The sequence below is a fragment of the Calliphora vicina genome, chromosome 1 (genome assembly GCF_958450345.1).
Source record: "Calliphora vicina chromosome 1, idCalVici1.1, whole genome shotgun sequence".
NCBI classification, from domain to species: Eukaryota; Metazoa; Arthropoda; class Insecta; order Diptera; family Calliphoridae; genus Calliphora; species Calliphora vicina.
The window spans coordinates 50,473,695-50,492,044 of record NC_088780.1 but is presented as its reverse complement, the minus strand read 5'-3'; the positions used below and the strand labels follow the sequence as shown (position 1 = coordinate 50,492,044).

At 26.5% G+C, this 18,350-nt stretch overlaps 1 protein-coding gene across 1 annotated transcript in view; it reads left to right on the top strand.

Moving 5' to 3' along the window:
- Positions 1-5,965, top strand: part of Hph (HIF prolyl hydroxylase) — a 48,153-nt gene extending 42,188 nt beyond the window's left edge. The window contains exons 2-6 of the mRNA XM_065512344.1: positions 1,875-2,022; positions 2,097-2,219; positions 2,291-2,371; positions 4,143-4,282; positions 4,353-5,965. Of these exons, the coding sequence (XP_065368416.1) occupies positions 1,875-2,022; positions 2,097-2,219; positions 2,291-2,371; positions 4,143-4,282; positions 4,353-4,854 (994 nt within the window). The 3' untranslated portion in view covers positions 4,855-5,965. The remainder of the gene's footprint in view (positions 1-1,874; positions 2,023-2,096; positions 2,220-2,290; positions 2,372-4,142; positions 4,283-4,352) is intronic.
- Positions 5,966-18,350: the final 12,385 nt, after the last annotated feature.

Here is an 18,350-nt window from a genome sequence, read left to right as displayed (position 1 = left end):
TATAGAAAATTTATCGATAACTTTAATTTTATAAATTTAATTAATGATAACTTAAATTTGCTATAGAAAATGTATCGATAACTTTAACTTTCTATAATAAATTTATCGATAACTTAAATTTGCTATAGAAAATATGTCGATAACTTATATTTTCTATCGATAATTTCTCGATAACATTAATTTGTTAAACAATACTTATCGATAACTTTAGTTTTTTATATAAAATTGATCGATAACTTAAATTTTCTATAAAAAATGTATCGATAACATAAATTTCTCGATAACATTAATTTGTTAATACTTATCGATGGATTTATTTTTTTTATAGTAAATTTATCGATAACTTTAATATTCTAAAATATATTTATCGAAAACTTAATTTTTCTATAGAAAACGTGTCGATAACTTTAATTTTCTATAGAAAACTTTTCGATAACTTTTATTTTCCATTGCAAATTTACCGATAACTTTAATTTTCCATCGATAATTTCTCGATTACTTTAATTTTCTATTGATATTTTCACGATAACATTAATTTGTAGAAAATTTATCGATAGCTTTAATTTTTTATGGAAAATTTATTGATGACTTTTATTTTCTATAGAAAATGTATCGATAACTTTTATTTTCCATTGAAAATTTATCGATAACTTTTACTGTCTAATAACTTTAATTTTTTATAGAAAATTGCATCGATCATATTTTTTACAACAAAGTAATCGATAACGTTAGTTTGCAGTAGATAATGTGTTGAATACTTTTTATAATAATTGTAGTCTTGCTAACTAGTTATGTTTGTTAAAAATTATTTCAGAACACCCCTTATCTATAATTGTATTTTAAATATGATTGGTCATGATGTCTGTTTTGCATTGAACTATGGGGAATTCCCGTACCCATACAATGAGTTCACTGCATGCTGTTGAGGAAAACTTGCAAATTTTTTTTTAGTTGTGTCATTTTAGTTGATCTGAAAAATCTTTTTGTTTTTACTCAACAATCTTTAAAGACAAATAAATTATATTGCATTAATTTTAAAAATCTATTACAATAGTTTGCAATAAATGAGGTATGAAGTCATTTAAATGGTAAATTACCTGAAAAACCATTTAATAACTAGAGTACTTAGTAATATTGAGATTTATAAAAATAGTTCTATAAAAAACAGGACAAATGTCAATAATACTGAAAGCATTAAAATACAGCAGGCATTTCCTAAGTCAGTTAGGGTGTTATTCGATTTTTGTATATGTCAGCTAAACAAAAAGTCAGCACGAACAAGAAATTTAAAAAAAAAATCATAAATAATAAAAATAACTCCTACATACATACATATGTAATTACATAATTCGATTTATTTATAAACATTTATTTATAAAATTCAAATGATTGCTTGCCCATTTTAAACAAAACCTAAATCGGTTTTTGCAAACATTTAAAAAAAATATTTTTTAATTGAAACCTCATTGTATATTTTGGTTTTATTGTTGTCATTAACATTTTTTTCTTTCTTTAGCATTCGTAATAAAAAATTCAAACATTCCTTGTAATTATAAATTCGTTCATTGGTATTTGTATGGCGTATTATAAATTGGTTTAAATTAAAAAAAAAAACAATCATAAACTACTGTTAATAGTACAATTTCAAAATGTTTTCTAAAAAAAATACATTTTAACACTACTAGGGAGGGAGACAGATTTTTTATATTTTTAAAACGCCATAAAATCTATAAAATCCCTATAACGACAAAAAAAAGCAATAAAATTATTTAATTTACAAGTCATTTAATAAATAACATTCTATAGTTCTATACTGTATTTATTATTAGGAATTTCGATTTAATATTTGTTTGTGATTTTCATCTTTATTACAGTGAACGGCGCTATGAGGAATTGTGTCGTAATATAATAAGTGATATGAATCAGTATGGCCTCTCAGTGGTAGATGATTTCTTGGGCAGAGAAAAGGGTTTACAAATCTTGAATGAGGTGCATAAAATGTATTCAGCTGGTGTGTTTAAGGTGGGTTTTACAAAAAATATCTTTTTTAGGTGTATAAATAATAAATTATTTTTCATTTCTAATTTTAATTTTAGGATGGTCAATTAGTTAATAATATGAAATCTGAACAAGATTTACGTACCATACGAGGTGATAAAATAACTTGGGTTAAAGGTGTTGAACGTGGTTGCTCAAATGTTGGTTATCTGATAAATCAAGTAAGTTTGTGTTGGAATGTTTGAAAAATGAATTGAAATTTAATTAAAGTTTTTTTTTTAATTGTTTTCAGATTGATGCTGTTATTTGTCGAGCAAATAGTATGAGAAATAATGGCAAATTGGGTGATTATGTTATAAAGGAAAGAACAAAGGTGAGTTTTTTAAATAATTTATATTTTATAGGTAAAATTGATCGTCATTATTAATTTTCTATAGAATTTTTAAAGATTATTTTGTTTTTTTTTATATAGAAAATGTATCAATATACATATAACTTAATTGTGTAGAAATATTGATATCTACATTTAATTTATCCGTAACTTCTATTTTATTACATAAAATTTATCGATAACTTTTATTTTCTCTTGATATTTTAACGACAATTTCAATTTTCTGTTGAAAATGTATCGATATCTTTAATTTTCTATAGACAAGTTATTGTTAATGATCCATATAAAGTTTATCTATAATTTTAATTTTCTCCAAAAATGTTATCGATAACTTTATTTTTCTATAGAAAATGTATCTATAACTTTATTATCAATATTTAATTTATCGATAACTTTAATTATTTATAGACAATTTATCGTTAACGCGAATTTGTTATAGTAAATTTATCGAGAACATAATTATCGATATTAATTTTATCGTAAAATTTATTTTTCTATAGAAAATTCATCGATAACTTATGATCAATATCGATCATTTAATTTTTCTTTAGAAACTTTATATATAACATCAATTGTACATCGAATATTTATCGAGAATTTAAATTTTTCATAGAAAATATATTGAAAAATATAGAAAATTTATCCTTAACTTTAATTTCTAATGAATGAATGATTTATTGATAATTCAGATTTTAATAAATTTGTATAAAAAATATATTTATAACTTTTGTTCTGGAAAATTTATTGATAACTTTAATTTTTTATAGCAAAATTGTCAATAACCTTAATTTGCCTAAAAAATATTATCGATAACTTTAATTTTCTATTAAAAATTTATCGATAATTTTAATTTCTCATTGAAAATGTATCGATAACTTTAATTTTATCAAGAAAATTTATCGATAATTTTAAATTTTTCTAGAAAATTTCTCGATAACTTTAATTTGCTATAGAAAAAGTATCGATAACTTTTATTTTCTATAGAAAATGTATCGATAACTTTAATTTTCTATCGATAATTTCTCGATAACATTAATTTGTTTAAGAATACTTTTCGATACCTTTAATTTTTTATAGAAAATTTATCGATAACTTAAATTTTCTATAGGAAATGTATCGATAACTTTATTTTTCTATAAAAAAATTATCGATTACTTACAATAACAATTTTTTATAGACAATTTATCGTTAACGTGAATTTGTTATAGAAAATTTATCGATATTAATTTTATCGATAAATTTTTTTCTATAAAAAATTCATCGATAACTTAATTATCAATATTTAATTTATCGATAACTTTAAATTTTTATAAACAATTTATGGATAATTTTAGTTTTTTATAGACAATTTATCGATAAATTTAATTTGTTTATCAATAATTTTAATTTTTATAGAAAATGTATCGATAACTTAATTATCAATATTTAATTTATAGATAACTTTTTTTATTAGTTCTAGAAAATTTATCGATAACTTAATTATCAATATTAATTTTATTGATAACTTTATTTTTCTATAGAAAATGTATAGATAACTTAATTATCAATATAATTTATCGATAACTTTTTGTATTAGTTCTAGAAAATTTATCGATAACTTAATTAACTATATTAATTTTATCGATAACATTATTTTTTTATAGACAATTTATCAAGAATTTTGTTTTTTTTTATGAAAATAAATTTTATTTACCAAACCTTGCTTTTATATTTTATTGATAATAAGTTATTTCTTTATTATTTTTTATTTTAGGCCATGGTTGCATGTTATCCCGGCTCTGGTTCCCACTATGTCATGCATGTCGATAATCCCAATAAAGATGGCCGTGTTATAACAGCAATTTATTATTTGAATCTCGATTGGGATTCCAGAAATAGTGGCGGAGTCTTAAGGTAATTATCATATAAACGAAATGCAAGCAACTATCAGACAATATTAACATTTATTTATTTTGCTTTACAGAATATTTCCAGAACAAACAAAATCTGTGGCGGATATAGAACCAAAGTTTGATCGTCTGATATTCTTTTGGTCAGACAAAAGAAATCCCCACGAAGTACAGCCAGCCCACAGAACACGTTATGCCATTACAGTGTGGTATTTCGATGCCAATGAACGTGAACAGGCCTTAAATCGCTGTAAAAATACACAAAATTCTAAGAATGCGAATACAACAAATAATAGCAATAGTGGCACGGCGTCAGATAGCAATAATAGCAATACATCAAATAACACTACATCAGCAACAGAGGCATCAACACCATCCTCAAATACTACTACTACTTCCGCCTCTTATGCAAACACTCCCGCGTCAACACCTGCTTTATCAGCCACCTCCCTTCCAAACACACCAACATTGTCCTCGACAACGAGTGATAATTTTAAAAATCCTGCGGCTACAACAAATACAATACAAAATTCAACAAGACCCATACAAGTGGTGCGACCCAATTCTTATAAATAACAAATCCTTATAATTTGAATCTATATACATGAAAAACAATAACATAAGTCAAGGCTCCTTATTTTGTAAATCTCTACACTTTTAGAAAATTTCCTTTAAACTTAAAAAATAATAATTTGTTTGCATATTTTTTTTAAGTTAATTAAAGAACAGAGATTTACAAAATTAAGGACCTTTTTATTGTTTCCTTAATTACGCTTAAATTGCAAAATCAAACCAGAGAATATTGAATACAAAAGCATGTATTTATTATTGCCACAATACAGAAATATTTATAATTTCTCTGAACATACATGAGAGTTAGGACTATAAGATTGTACGTACCTTTTATTTTAAAGTCAAACCTTGTAGTCGCAGTTTAATGAAACTGCAAAACATAAAACAAACAGTCATTTACATAAGAAAAACCAATTATTTGCTATTAATTTATTAAGTTCCAAAAACAAAAAACGTCTTTTAAAAACAAATATATAAAGAATCTTCTATATTAGTAGATTTATTGAATAATTTTCTAATTACACTTGCAAATCATACATTTATACTTTTCTCTAGCTAGAATAACAAAAAAATAAAAATAAAGAGTATTAAAATTATTTAATATTTTAACTTTTTCAAACACAAGAAAGAAATTTCAAAAATAAAAGTAAATTTCCAAAAACTAAACAAAAATATTTACTTACATAGATGTATAACAAACAATGATTTTTATCTCATTAATTTAAACAATCAAAATCCTTTAATAATAAACAGAATTTTTGTGTTTTTGTAGACAAAACTTTTCTTTAAACAAAAATTCTTAATTAAAATTTTGTTTGTTTTTTTTAGGTTTAATTTGCAAATCATGAATTGTATAAATATTTTAACTATTTATATTTCTATTAAACTGTGTATTATACTTATATATATTGCATTCAAATAAACAAAAAAAAAGAAAACAAATTTAGCAAAATGATGTTGTGTTTTTTTTTATTATTTAAATTACATATTTTGCTGATTGCTATTATTATTTTATAGTTAATACAAATTAACAAAGAAATTTCTATAAATGAAAGTAATTGATTTGTATATATATCAATAAATTTTTATTATAAATAAACAATATTGAAACTTATTAATGAATTGTGTTTTCTTACCAAGTTCAGTTACATTCTTGGGGTTTTCTGCTCTAGAAAATATTGTAAATGTTCCAAATGAAAATTTATTACGATCTACTTTGTATTTTGTATAGATCATTAAAAAAAGCGGCAGTAAAAAATTCAGTTTTTTAATATTTTCCTATCAACAAGAATTACACTGTAGTGCAATTAAGCTTCAATAAACAATATACTTGAATATCCAACTGTTATTTTGCTCTCACAAACTTCAAAATAAATTGTCAACTCTCCATACACGAGAGTTGTATTAATTTGTTGGCCGGATATAGGTAGTGGAAATCGTAAGGAGTGAAATATCTAATATTCTTCTGACACTTGAACAGAACAGCAAGAGCTTCTGATTTCTTTACTTCCAGTGTGAGGAAGATATCAATAGTTGCATCAGATACTTAAAGTCTCTAATCTGTTCGGTCTTGGATCACTCTAAGTGCCAAATTCATCCTAAAACTAATTAATAGACTCCTCCTCGAAAAGAGAAGATGTACATATGTAGAAGAGATTGGCAACTTAACAGATCTCCTACTGCTAAACAGAAGCTGACCACTGCAAGTAAGAAACTAAAAAAAGGCCATCATTCGCAAGAGCATCGCAAAAATCGAAACTATATTGAACGTTTAACCAGTACCAATCACAAATACTTCAGTATTTGTGATTGGTACGACAGCCGGTTCTACGCACCGGAATGACCCGAGTTCACTCGGCCAAGGGCTGTCAACACAGCAAACACTGCTGCTACAACAACAACAACAAATACTTCAGACTTTGGAAGATAGCTAAGAAGATTAAGCCACCGGTAGAGGGTCAAAGTTCGATAAGAAAATCTGATGGTACCTGGGCACGTAGTGCAATGGATAAGGTCATAGTTTTCGCTAAACATTTAAGTAATGTGTACCAATCAAACCCACCAACAAATAATTTTGTATTAGGGGGTTACCTGTTCGCACAGAAACAGACTCTGAACTATTCAGGTATAATTAATCCAGGTTATGAATTAATTATACCTTCCATGATTGGAAACCTACCAGATGTGACAATTGTTGTGCTCTCAGAATTATTTAATGCGATCTTGTATCTAAGAGTTTTTCCAAATGATTGGAAAATCTCCAAAATTATAATGATATCGAAGCCAGGACATTGGCATTATTCTACAGACCGATTAGTTTATTACCATGTTTGTCTAAACTATTTGAGAAAATAATGCAAAGAAAAATGTTAACATTCTTAAATAGTCAAAACATCCCAGATCATCAATTCGGATTCCGTGAACATCACGGAACAATTAAGCAAGTTAACCGCCTAATTGGGGAGATACGAAAATCTTTTAAAATAAAAAAGTACTGTTCGGCAATATTTCTAGATGTTGCCCAGGCTTTTGACAGGGTTTTGCATAAAGGTCACAAGATTAAATGCCTACTGTGTTCTAGTACAAACAAAATACTAAAGTCATACCTATCGGATCGCTTCTTTAGGATAAAGTGCGGCAATCATGTGACAAGCGACTATGCGATCAATGCAGGTGTTACTCAGGGAAGTGTTCTATCACCAAACGCTGTACCTATTATACACGTGTGATTTGCTCGTGTCCGAAGAATTAAACATTTCCACATTTGCAGATGACACTGCAAATCTTAGTTCTCAGGTGGAGTGAAATGTAGCATCTAGAAACCTAGATTATTATCTCAAACGTGTGGAGACGTGGTTAAAAAATTGGAGAATACAAGTAAATGAAATCAAAAGTAAGCACGTAATCAAAAGGAAGTTGTCCAGCAGTGACACTAAACAATGTGAACATCCCACAGTCTAATCACGTTACATATATTCGAATTCACTTAGATAGACGCCTTATTTGCCGTCGGCACATAGAAGCCAAGCGGCTCCACATAAAACAAAAAGCATATAATTTACACTGGCTAATCCACCATCAAACGAAATTAAGCCTTAACTGCAAAACGACCTGTATAAGACAGTTTTAAATCCAATTTGAACATACAGATGGCATCATTCTGAGCTCCATGGTACATAATAAATGAGAATATCCATTTCTTATGCAATTGGGACAAAAAAAAATTTTAATTTTAAAATGCGAATATCTTGTAAACTATGAGAGATAATATATAGCTATAACAAGGATAGATCTCTTATGGTAGATTACATATACATATTGTTACAAATATGCACTAGTGATTTGAATTTAACGGTCGTAGCAACTGCCAGCAACATTCATCGTGTTAATAAAGAGGCTTCTACATATCACCATGCGGTTGTTAGCAATCTTTGAAAGTATGGCAACTAGGGATGCCAGATTCAGATTCGCAAAAAGCTGGACACTGGGCTTTAAAAAGCTGGACAAATAAAAAAAAAAACTGGACATTAAAAAAATTACTAAGAAAATATTAACTTTGTTTTTGTGTAAATAATTTTTTTTAAATATATTTTTATCCATTGGAATACTTGGAAAAGGACCTAGCGTGAGTATAGGTCTTGTTGAGTACATACAAACTGTGTAAAGAAATTTCAGAAACACCCTTAAATTCAGAAGTTATTCCAAAAAACCGTTTTCAGTGATGTTCGTAACATAACGAAGTAACTCAGTCAATTTTTGTGCGATTTTAATTTTTAAAGGGTTTATAAAAAATCGGTTTAAAAATGTCAGATTTTCTCAATATCTGGTTATTGTTTTTCGTAACGATAAACCTCCAATTAGCATTTTTTTTGTATGAGAACTGTCGGTTTATCGTCACTATAAAAAATAACCAGAAATTGAGAAAATGGGGGTTAGAGGTACTAAAGTACAACGACCTACCGTAAAAAAGTTGTTTCAAAATAACTCAAATTTTGAGAGTGGTTCAAAATCTTTGAAAACGGTTGGCTTTTCAAGTTTACGAATTTTTTAGTGCATAATAAAAAATCGACTGTTTTCCGTCGATTTTTTTTATTACCTACAAAAAACCTTAAAAAATAAAAGTTAAAAAAGGTAAATTTTTTACTTTTTTGAAATTTGGGCGCCTCGTAGTGTAAAATTTTTTTTCCTCATGCCAAAAACTATCGAAAAATCGAAAGAATTAAAAGTAATAAATTAAATACTAAAAACACTGCCACTTTATTTCGTTTTTGAGCTTACGGATTTGGCCAATTCCAAACCTTTAGAGATTTGTAAACAATTTTGAAAATTTGTACAAGATTCCTCTAAATTTGTTCGTATTAATATTTCAGCTCTAAACAGGTCCAATGACATTCGGTTTCTTTCTTTAGTATAGAGATTGTTTAAAATAGGAAAAACTCTTACATTACAAAAAGCGTTGCTCACTGGTATTGAAAATACGAAACATACAACTTTTCTGAAATTCTCGAATTCATTATTTTCACCTTTGGTAAACAAAATAGAAAAAAATCGTAACGATTTTCTAAATAGCTAACTGCTGTTTTTAATAAGTCATCTAATTCCATCTTAAAAGTTTTATGTTCATTAAGCGAAATTTTTTTTCAAAATTCTGTTTGGTGTCAACAATGTTTTATGTATTCTACATTTGAGGCTATTCATAAGTACGATCAGAAATTCCATATGACACATATTTCCATAAAACTTTTTGGCATTTATTTTCTTCCTTTCTTCGACAATCCAGCCAAGTCCAGCCCGGCTGGCAACACTGAATGTTTAAGCTGCGAACATTAACATCGAAAGCTCTAGAATTCGAATATAGTAGTTATCCGTTAAGATTGTAGAAGGTTCACGAAAGATGACGTGTGTATAAATGGTGACAGAGGTTGCAGTCGTCAATGAGTCTAATTCAGCGAAATGCAAACTCACACCACTACAGTTTTTAGATATTGTAGTTGTATGAGTTGAGTATTATTCTCTGGCAAAAACAAATAGCTGAAATAATGAAATAAACAAGCATAAAAGCATAAAAACGCTAGCGTAACACAACCTGCTTCTATCAATGCTCATGCGAGACTGACTGTTTTTATACAATGTGTGTGCTTGCGTACATGTGAAAACAAAAACAATAGAGCTCATTTGAGAGCTCACTGCAGCTCGCTGGTCTAATTTGAAGTATCGTTAAGTAAAGACATCTACTGCATTATCAGTGTATAGTGTGTATTTCTACGAATTTATAAACGTGTATAAAAACACTGAGTGACTATTTTAAATTGTTTTTGTTGTACATAAAACTCAAAATATCTAAATTCGCTAATAACTTGGCCAATAAGCGTTTAATCAAGAAAAGGACCTCGATCTGTGATCACTCATATTTCTGACCAAAAATCGATTTTTTATATAAAAACTCAAAATATCTAAATTCGCTAATAACTTGGCCAATAAGTGTTTAATCAAGAAAAGGAGCTCGATCTGTGATCACTCATATTTCTGACCAAAAATCGATTTTTTATATAAAAACTCAAAATATCTAAATTCGCTAATAACTGTGATCTGTGATCACTCATATTTCTAACCAAAAATCGATTGTTTATATAAAAACTCAAAATATCTAAATTCGCTAATAACTTGGCTAATAAGCGTTTAATCAAGAAAAGGAGCTAGATCTGTGATCACTCATATTTCTGATCTAATATTGATTTTTTCTATAAAAACTAAAAAATATCTAAATTCACTAATAACTTGGCCAATAAGCGTTTAATCAAGAACAGGAGCTCTATCTGAGATCATTCATATTTCTGACCAAAAATCGATTTTTTATATAAAAACTCAAAATATCTAAATACGAATGTAAAATAAAGTAGCGAAGTAAAATAAAGTTGTGTATCTATTGCTCATGCAGCCACTGTACAAACAATGTTAACAAGCAACGTACAAAATGTGATGCATACCTTTAGGCAATTGGTTTAATTTGCAAAACTAAAGCAATATGATGTATACGAAAGCGGAAATTCAGATTAAATGAATTGAATTTGTTTTTAAAAATGACTGTTAACCGGAAATAGTGTTAATTCATTTGAATTACAAGTTAATAATTAAAACTCACCTTTATAATACGTATACATAATTTAAATAAGTAAAACACAAATTTTAAAATATTTTGTTTTGCTTTATTTTCAGAAATAAATTTTAAATGAGTTTTTTTTCTGTATTTTTCATAAGTTATTTAAATTTACTGATAACATGTTGTTTGTTGGTTTGTTGTTTTATTTATAGTGTAGTTGTTAAATGTTTGTTTGGCTGTAGTTATGTATGTGTATTATTGAGGAGTATATCAACAAATGTATTGTAATTGTTTTAAGTTTAATTATGTTTATTAAGTGTTTTATTTTTCTGTATATTTATATATAGATGTATGTACTTGTGTGTGTAGTTATGTAAAAATATATGTTTGTATGTTTTACAGCAAACTGTTATAATTTCAAATATGTATGGTATTTTTATAAATATTTTTTTTTTGTTTAAATGTTTGTAAGTATTGATTTTTTGTATATGTTTGTGTATATATGTATGTCAGTATGTATGTATCACGTTTAACAAACAATTTTCTTTTCTTTTAAATATTTTTTATATAGATTTATTTATGTATAACACAATAATATTTACAATAGTTTTGTTTTTTTTTTATTTAGGGCATTTTTTTCTTTTTTTGGTTTCATAATTTTTGTTTGCTGTTTTCATAATTGCTACAATTTAAACTTACAAAAAACCAAAATAATAAATCAAAATATTTTTTTTTCTTTTTTTAATCATGGCTACTTAAAATTTATCGGTAGTGTTGTTTGTTAATTAATAATTTTGAATTTAAATATATTGTTTTATATTTAATAGATTTTAAAAAGTACATACACTTTCAACACAAGAAAAAAGTATATATGAAAAATTATTAATAATTTTGTTTAATGTGTTGTTTATACATTTCGTATATTTAGTTTTATTTATGTTTTTATTTGATATTTCTCTAATATTTACAATCAAATTAATGCAAATATTTATTTTCTATTACAGTTTTCTTAACATTAATTAACCTTTCTTAGTCCTCCACACTCATCTTTAGGGCATCTTCTCTAGTTTAATATTATTTTCTGAGGATTAATTTACTTTTGCTTTTGAATTCTTAACTATTGCACATTTTTATAAGTTTTCAAGTAAAAAAATATTTGTTTGTTTATGTTTATATTTATTTAATAACTGTCTTTCTATTTGTCTTCTTCTTTTGTTAAGCTAAAGAGAGTGTGTTAGAGAGAGAGAGAGAAAGAGGGTGGAGTTAGTATTATTGCTTTTGCTCTATTATTTATGTATGTATGTTTGTATTGTTTTTCCTGTTTTTTTATATTTTTAATTTACACATACATGTACGTACACTATTCATATTGAAGGTTAACAACGTTTCCGTTTCCGGTTTATCATTTACATTACATTTGAGTTTTATTTAGTAAATAGTATATAGTTCAATAATATGTTTACATTTGTTTTGCAACAACTAAACCATGAAAAAAAGTTTTTTTTTTAATAATAATATTTAAAATGTGTATGCCTTTACTATCATTAATTTTATATTATTTTATTTAATTATTTTATAATTTTCTTTTGCAAAAACATTCATTAACTTCTTTTTTTTGTATTTTCATTTATTTTTAACAAGGTGCACACATCTACTTTAACATTTCATTTTACTTGGGGTTTCTTTCAATCAATGTGATCAATAATTTTGCAAATTTTTTTTTTAAATATTTTACATGCATACCCTAAATATGCTATAAAATTATTTTACATTAAGTTTACTACCAATTTTATTTCGTTTTTTTAAATTAAATAAATTGTATTGGATTTGGATATTCACATGGAAATTAAAAAATAAGGAAATAAAAACGTCATGATATAACTTAAGTATATAACATATGTTCTTTTTAAATTTGTTTAACAATCGATTATGGAAATATTCGTTAAAATAACAAGTAGTTTTGTCCTTAATTTTAACCCTCCGTTAGTCGCAATCATTTTCAATTGTGACTAGTCGCAATGTATCAAATTAAAAAATCAATAATAAAAGGCGCGTTTGAAAATAAGCTCTTCACTTTTTATTTCGAAAACATAAAAACAATATTAAATGCCATGTATTTAAAAGAATAATACAAAAAAAAATTGCAGTAAAAATATTATTTTATCAGAAAATAGCTTAAAATTTGGGGTGATTAAAAAAATGTTCAATAAAAAAATTGTTGTCTGTATCAACCAGATCAGTTGCGAGTAACGGAGGGTTAACGTTTTTCGTGGTAGTTGACTACAAAATTAATGAATTAAAAAGTTTCTACCAAGTGTCTAGAAATTCCTTTGATATATTATTTACTATTAATATAGCAATGCATAATTTGAGGCTAGCAAGTAAATTGGCTGGCAAATGATGAAATGTCAAGAATGCTGTCATCGTTTTGACATTTATTTAGCAAAAACTTGGGAAATTTTAATCATGAAACGTATGTAAATTGACTCTTTGAAAAATTGAACGAAAACATAACATTGTTCAACAAAATAATGAGGCCCATTTTCAATTATGCGATCACTTCTACTAAACAATTTGCAAAATGTGGTTAAAATTTGTTTGAGAAGATCGGATGCTGCGATGTGATCAAGCTGTACGTTTGCCTGCCATCATATTCCATTATTAACTCCCATATTTCTACTTTACATTGATATCAAAAGAACAGAATTTGTCAAAATAAAAACGTATGTTACTTATTATTATTTATTATTCCTAACTAATTACTTCCTAACCTCAAATTTGGCTATAAAATATAATGATACCTCTTCAGTTTCTTAATTGGGACAATCTGCATGTTATCCGAATCACTTTTGACAGCCAACTGATTTTATCCTGCTGATATTTAAATAAATACAAGGCGAATTCATATAAGGCAGTTTCAGTTAAAAAGCTGATTTCTTTTTTTCGCTTGTTTGGTTCTAGCATTTGTCAAAGCTTGTTCTTCATCAAAATATTTCAATTATCCACGCTATATTAAGTTTTTATACACATCTTTTTTATTTAATCATTTTTGTTTTTTGACATTTGATAAGAGCAATTGTATGACAGCACCAAGGTATATTAATTATAAGGTAGTGTCATCGGCGAATTCAGAATACCGAGGGAATTGGTTATATTTTTTTATATGTAGTTTGACATTGTACCTGTACTTGAAAGCGAATTGGCTGTCAGGGAAAAATGTCAAAAACAGCTGACAAATAAATCAAAGCGAATTTTTGTTAAACAAAAAATGTTTATAAATTTGAATCAGTTTGTAATTTAATTTTATGTTTTTAAAAATAAAACTAATTTCGTGTAGTATTATTATTGGTTTTAAAATATAAACGAATTTAACAGCAAAACAAAGTTTGACATTTACAAAATGTAAACAAAGTTTAACATTGATTCTGCACCACGGCGAAAAATGAACATAGTAGTAGTTTAAAAAATATAGTTTTTATATGAGTATATTATGACTTTTATGTTGAATAATTTGTAATGAAAAAAATTGTATTTCTATGTGAATATCTCATATGATTTCATAACTAAAAAGCTGTTCAAAAGGAATTTTCATAAAAAATCTATATCAATAATACACAAATAATACATACTACAATAAGTGATTTAAATATTTAATCAAATAAGGATTTAAAATGGAAATGTTCTTAACATTCAAAACACTAGGTACTAGTGGAAGAGTACTGTATCCAATCTGAGACTTTGACGTATCTGATAAGGTTTCTTATATTTCTGATAGGTCATCTAGTACTTGTTTGCATAAGGACGAATGTCTTGCTACACAATGCACTGGCCACTCACAGAGAATATGAAAATCTGCCTGCTCTATCCCAAGAATACATGGTGTTAAAATCGCAACCTCTCTGGTTTGCAAAACTTTTACAAATATGAACAGAATTTTATAAATTATGGGGAAAATGTTTTCAAAATTCAACCATTCGAAAGAAGAACATTAACTACTCAATTTTATGTATGTATATCAAACAAAAAAATAAATTTTTTTAAAAATTAGCGAATTCACTTAATTGTGAATAAATTCGAAAATAATCCATCGATTTTTATGATCCATACCACATTTTGTTGCTATTATATGTGGCTTTGCGATAAAGTAATAAATCTGAACAATTTCTACCGTTTTCGATTTTTCATGAATTTTTAAAACAAAAAAAAATTTGCTATTTTCATGTAAAAAATATTTTTTTTGCTTCAATTTGTTATTATAACTCCGAAACTACTGAGCCTATTGAAACGTAGTATATAAACGGATTAAAGGTTATATAAATATGAATTTTCTTAATTTTATTTTAATGACATCGGACTCACCCTTTTTGAATTATCATTAATTATGTGGAGAAACGTCTAACAAAATTTATAATTTTACTTAAACATTTTTTTAAAAAGAATCTATCCATAGAATTGATAAATTTTACAATTTTTGTACTTAGGTAGCCATGATGCATCAAATCTGTATAGTGGTTAGTCAAAGTATTAATTAGACATTTCAGCAAACAATATTTTGAAAACTTAACCAAAAAGACCATAGATCAATTGAAAAATTAAACAATTAACTATTACAAATTTCCTGTTTCGATCATGCTAGTCCCATTCCAAATATTTGTTAGAGTATTTTAATATAATTATTTAATAATAAATAATCAAGGTTAAATAATAATAAAAAGTATTTCCTTTTGAACAGCATTTACTTATCATTGATTTGTTATTATCTTCATCAATCTATTATAATTTAATATAATTTAATCAATACATAAAGCGTTTAATTATTTATAATTATATTTAAAATGAAACAAAAAAGAAACATACATCTAAACAATTCACTACCAATAAATATACAATTACATACTTATAATGAAAATAATTTCTTTAACCTTAATACGAGTATAATATTGTGTATAACTACAAATACAAATATTTCTTTTTAGAATTCATTTTCTAAGTATATTTAATATAATATTTCATTACATTTTTATTGATTATAACAATTTTTTTCATAACATAATTAATATATAAAATTTTGCCCTTTAGAATACAAAAGACAAAATAATAATAATATCAGTTTTTTTTATTTTTAATTTAATCAAGTGCCGCATATTTAACAAATAATCAAACGATCAAGAGCAAAAACACAATCTAAAATATAGTATGTATGTAAATGTTTTGAACTTTTCGAATATAATAAATAATCTAAATTCAAATCATTGTAATTTGTCAACGAATGAAAAAAGAATACTAAATGTCTTTAAATTAATGTGTTTAATTTATAAAAATTATGTTCTAATTTATATTCAGCATTTCTTTTTGATAAAAATACAATATAAAATTTACATATAAAGACATTCAGCTTTCTTATTTTAATATTTAAATTGTGTCTTTTTCACCATTTTGTTTTGTTAGGCTTTGTTTTAACCTTATTTTTGGAATTTTACAAAATATTTATTTAGATTTAATTGTATTTTCTTATGCATGTACTTTTATTTAATTTAATTATAAAATAAATAAAAAACAATTTTTTTCTATAATTTTTCTTTTTGTTTTTATGTCAAAAGGAATAATCCAGTCTACAATTTAATTGACAGAAGTTTCAATACAATATAAAAAACATACATAATTATTTTTTGTCTTCTTTATTTTTTTAATTTAGTTTTTATATCATAATAATAATTTTTGTTATACATATTATGCAAATTATATCAGTTTTTTTTTTAATTTTAAATTAAAAATAAATAATTGCTACGCATATTCTTAATATAGTATAATAATTTTTTATAAATAACAACAATGATATTTGCTCTTAATTTTAAAATTTTCATTTCAATCATTCTTCTCTAAACTAATAATTTAATTAGAACTGCATATTCGTCTTTAGAAATAATTATTGAAAATCATACATGTCACTTTTGAAAGATACTGTCAAGCAGTGTCTCCTCATCTACTTTCTTAATAGTTGTAAGGTTATGATCGTGTGAATCTAAAGGTATGGTCACACACGGCAAATATTTACTCAAACAAGCGTAACCACATTATTTAACACAAATTTGTTCGATGTAAAGGGAGAAAACATTAATCCAAATGGACAAATATCCCTTTCCGTACCCGCCTTCACAAATGTGTTGGTAAATTTAACGTACTATTGTAGAGATATTTATATATTACTATTTAACCGCCCCGGCTTCGCCCGGTGGCATTTACTAATGTTAGTTCTTCAAGTTTCTCCAACCCACATACACCTGCCTGCTCTTATTTATTTGCAAATAAAATATCTAAATTTGTACTGCTTTTTTAATACAGTTGACTGGATTGGAAAAAAAATAATTTCCGAGTTTTACCCCGAAAATTTCGAATCGAATAAAAAATCAGACAAATCTCTGGGTGATAAAAAGCTTCAAACTGACTAACCCAACTGTATTATACACTGGCGGAACTGCAGACAGTATCGATTCTCATAACCAGTTGAATACTGAGGATTTACAGCTGCTGTCTAAGATTAGCTCACATTCCTAGTAAGTCGACATACACGAGAGTTGTCTTCATTCCGAAGCCATGTTCTCATACTATAGTGAAGGACTTCAGATCGATGGTAAGGCTACAATCTCTAAAAGATCATTGATCATAAGTTGCTTTCATCGCACCAATATGCATATTAAAGGAGAAAGTCCACAGAAACGACTCCTCCGACCTTGTGAATACAATAGAGAAATATTTCTTTGTAGGTGAATACACTTTATTTTTAAGTTTTTTTGCTTGTCTGCAGATACATCCAGAATTGAACCCTCAATCCTCATATTGATAGCCCATCACACTATCGTCTAGTCTATCGAGACATCCTTTTCAAAATCGACATTTGCGGCGTTAACAAGTCTGGGGTTAGCATTGAATACCTTTGTGGATTAGCAACTACTGCACCGAAATTTAACCTCTGTCTTGGAATCTTCCACAAGGAAGATTTCGTTAACCGATCCTGTGTAATCTGGCTGTAAATCCTTTGTTGTTATCCCTAGAAAAGAGTAGGTGTAAATTTGCATATGCAGATGATTTGATTTAGAGGAAAAATAAATTCTTGTCATCTTTACGAAACATTCTACAGTTGCATACTTGTCCAACTCGACTAGAGAACGTGTATTTCACAGTGAAGCGTATACTCTTTTGGACACAGTAAGATACTGGATCCTGAATATTGTTGCGCTCTAATTCTAATGATTCATGAAGTATTCAAGGAGATGGCGGATTGGTTGATAGTGAGTTTTACATCAATGTCCACCATAATCATGTACTCTGAGAGCCGAATCGAAATTATAGCCCTGGAATACTTGCTTCTAAGGACAAAAACTGCCTTCGACTAGCGATC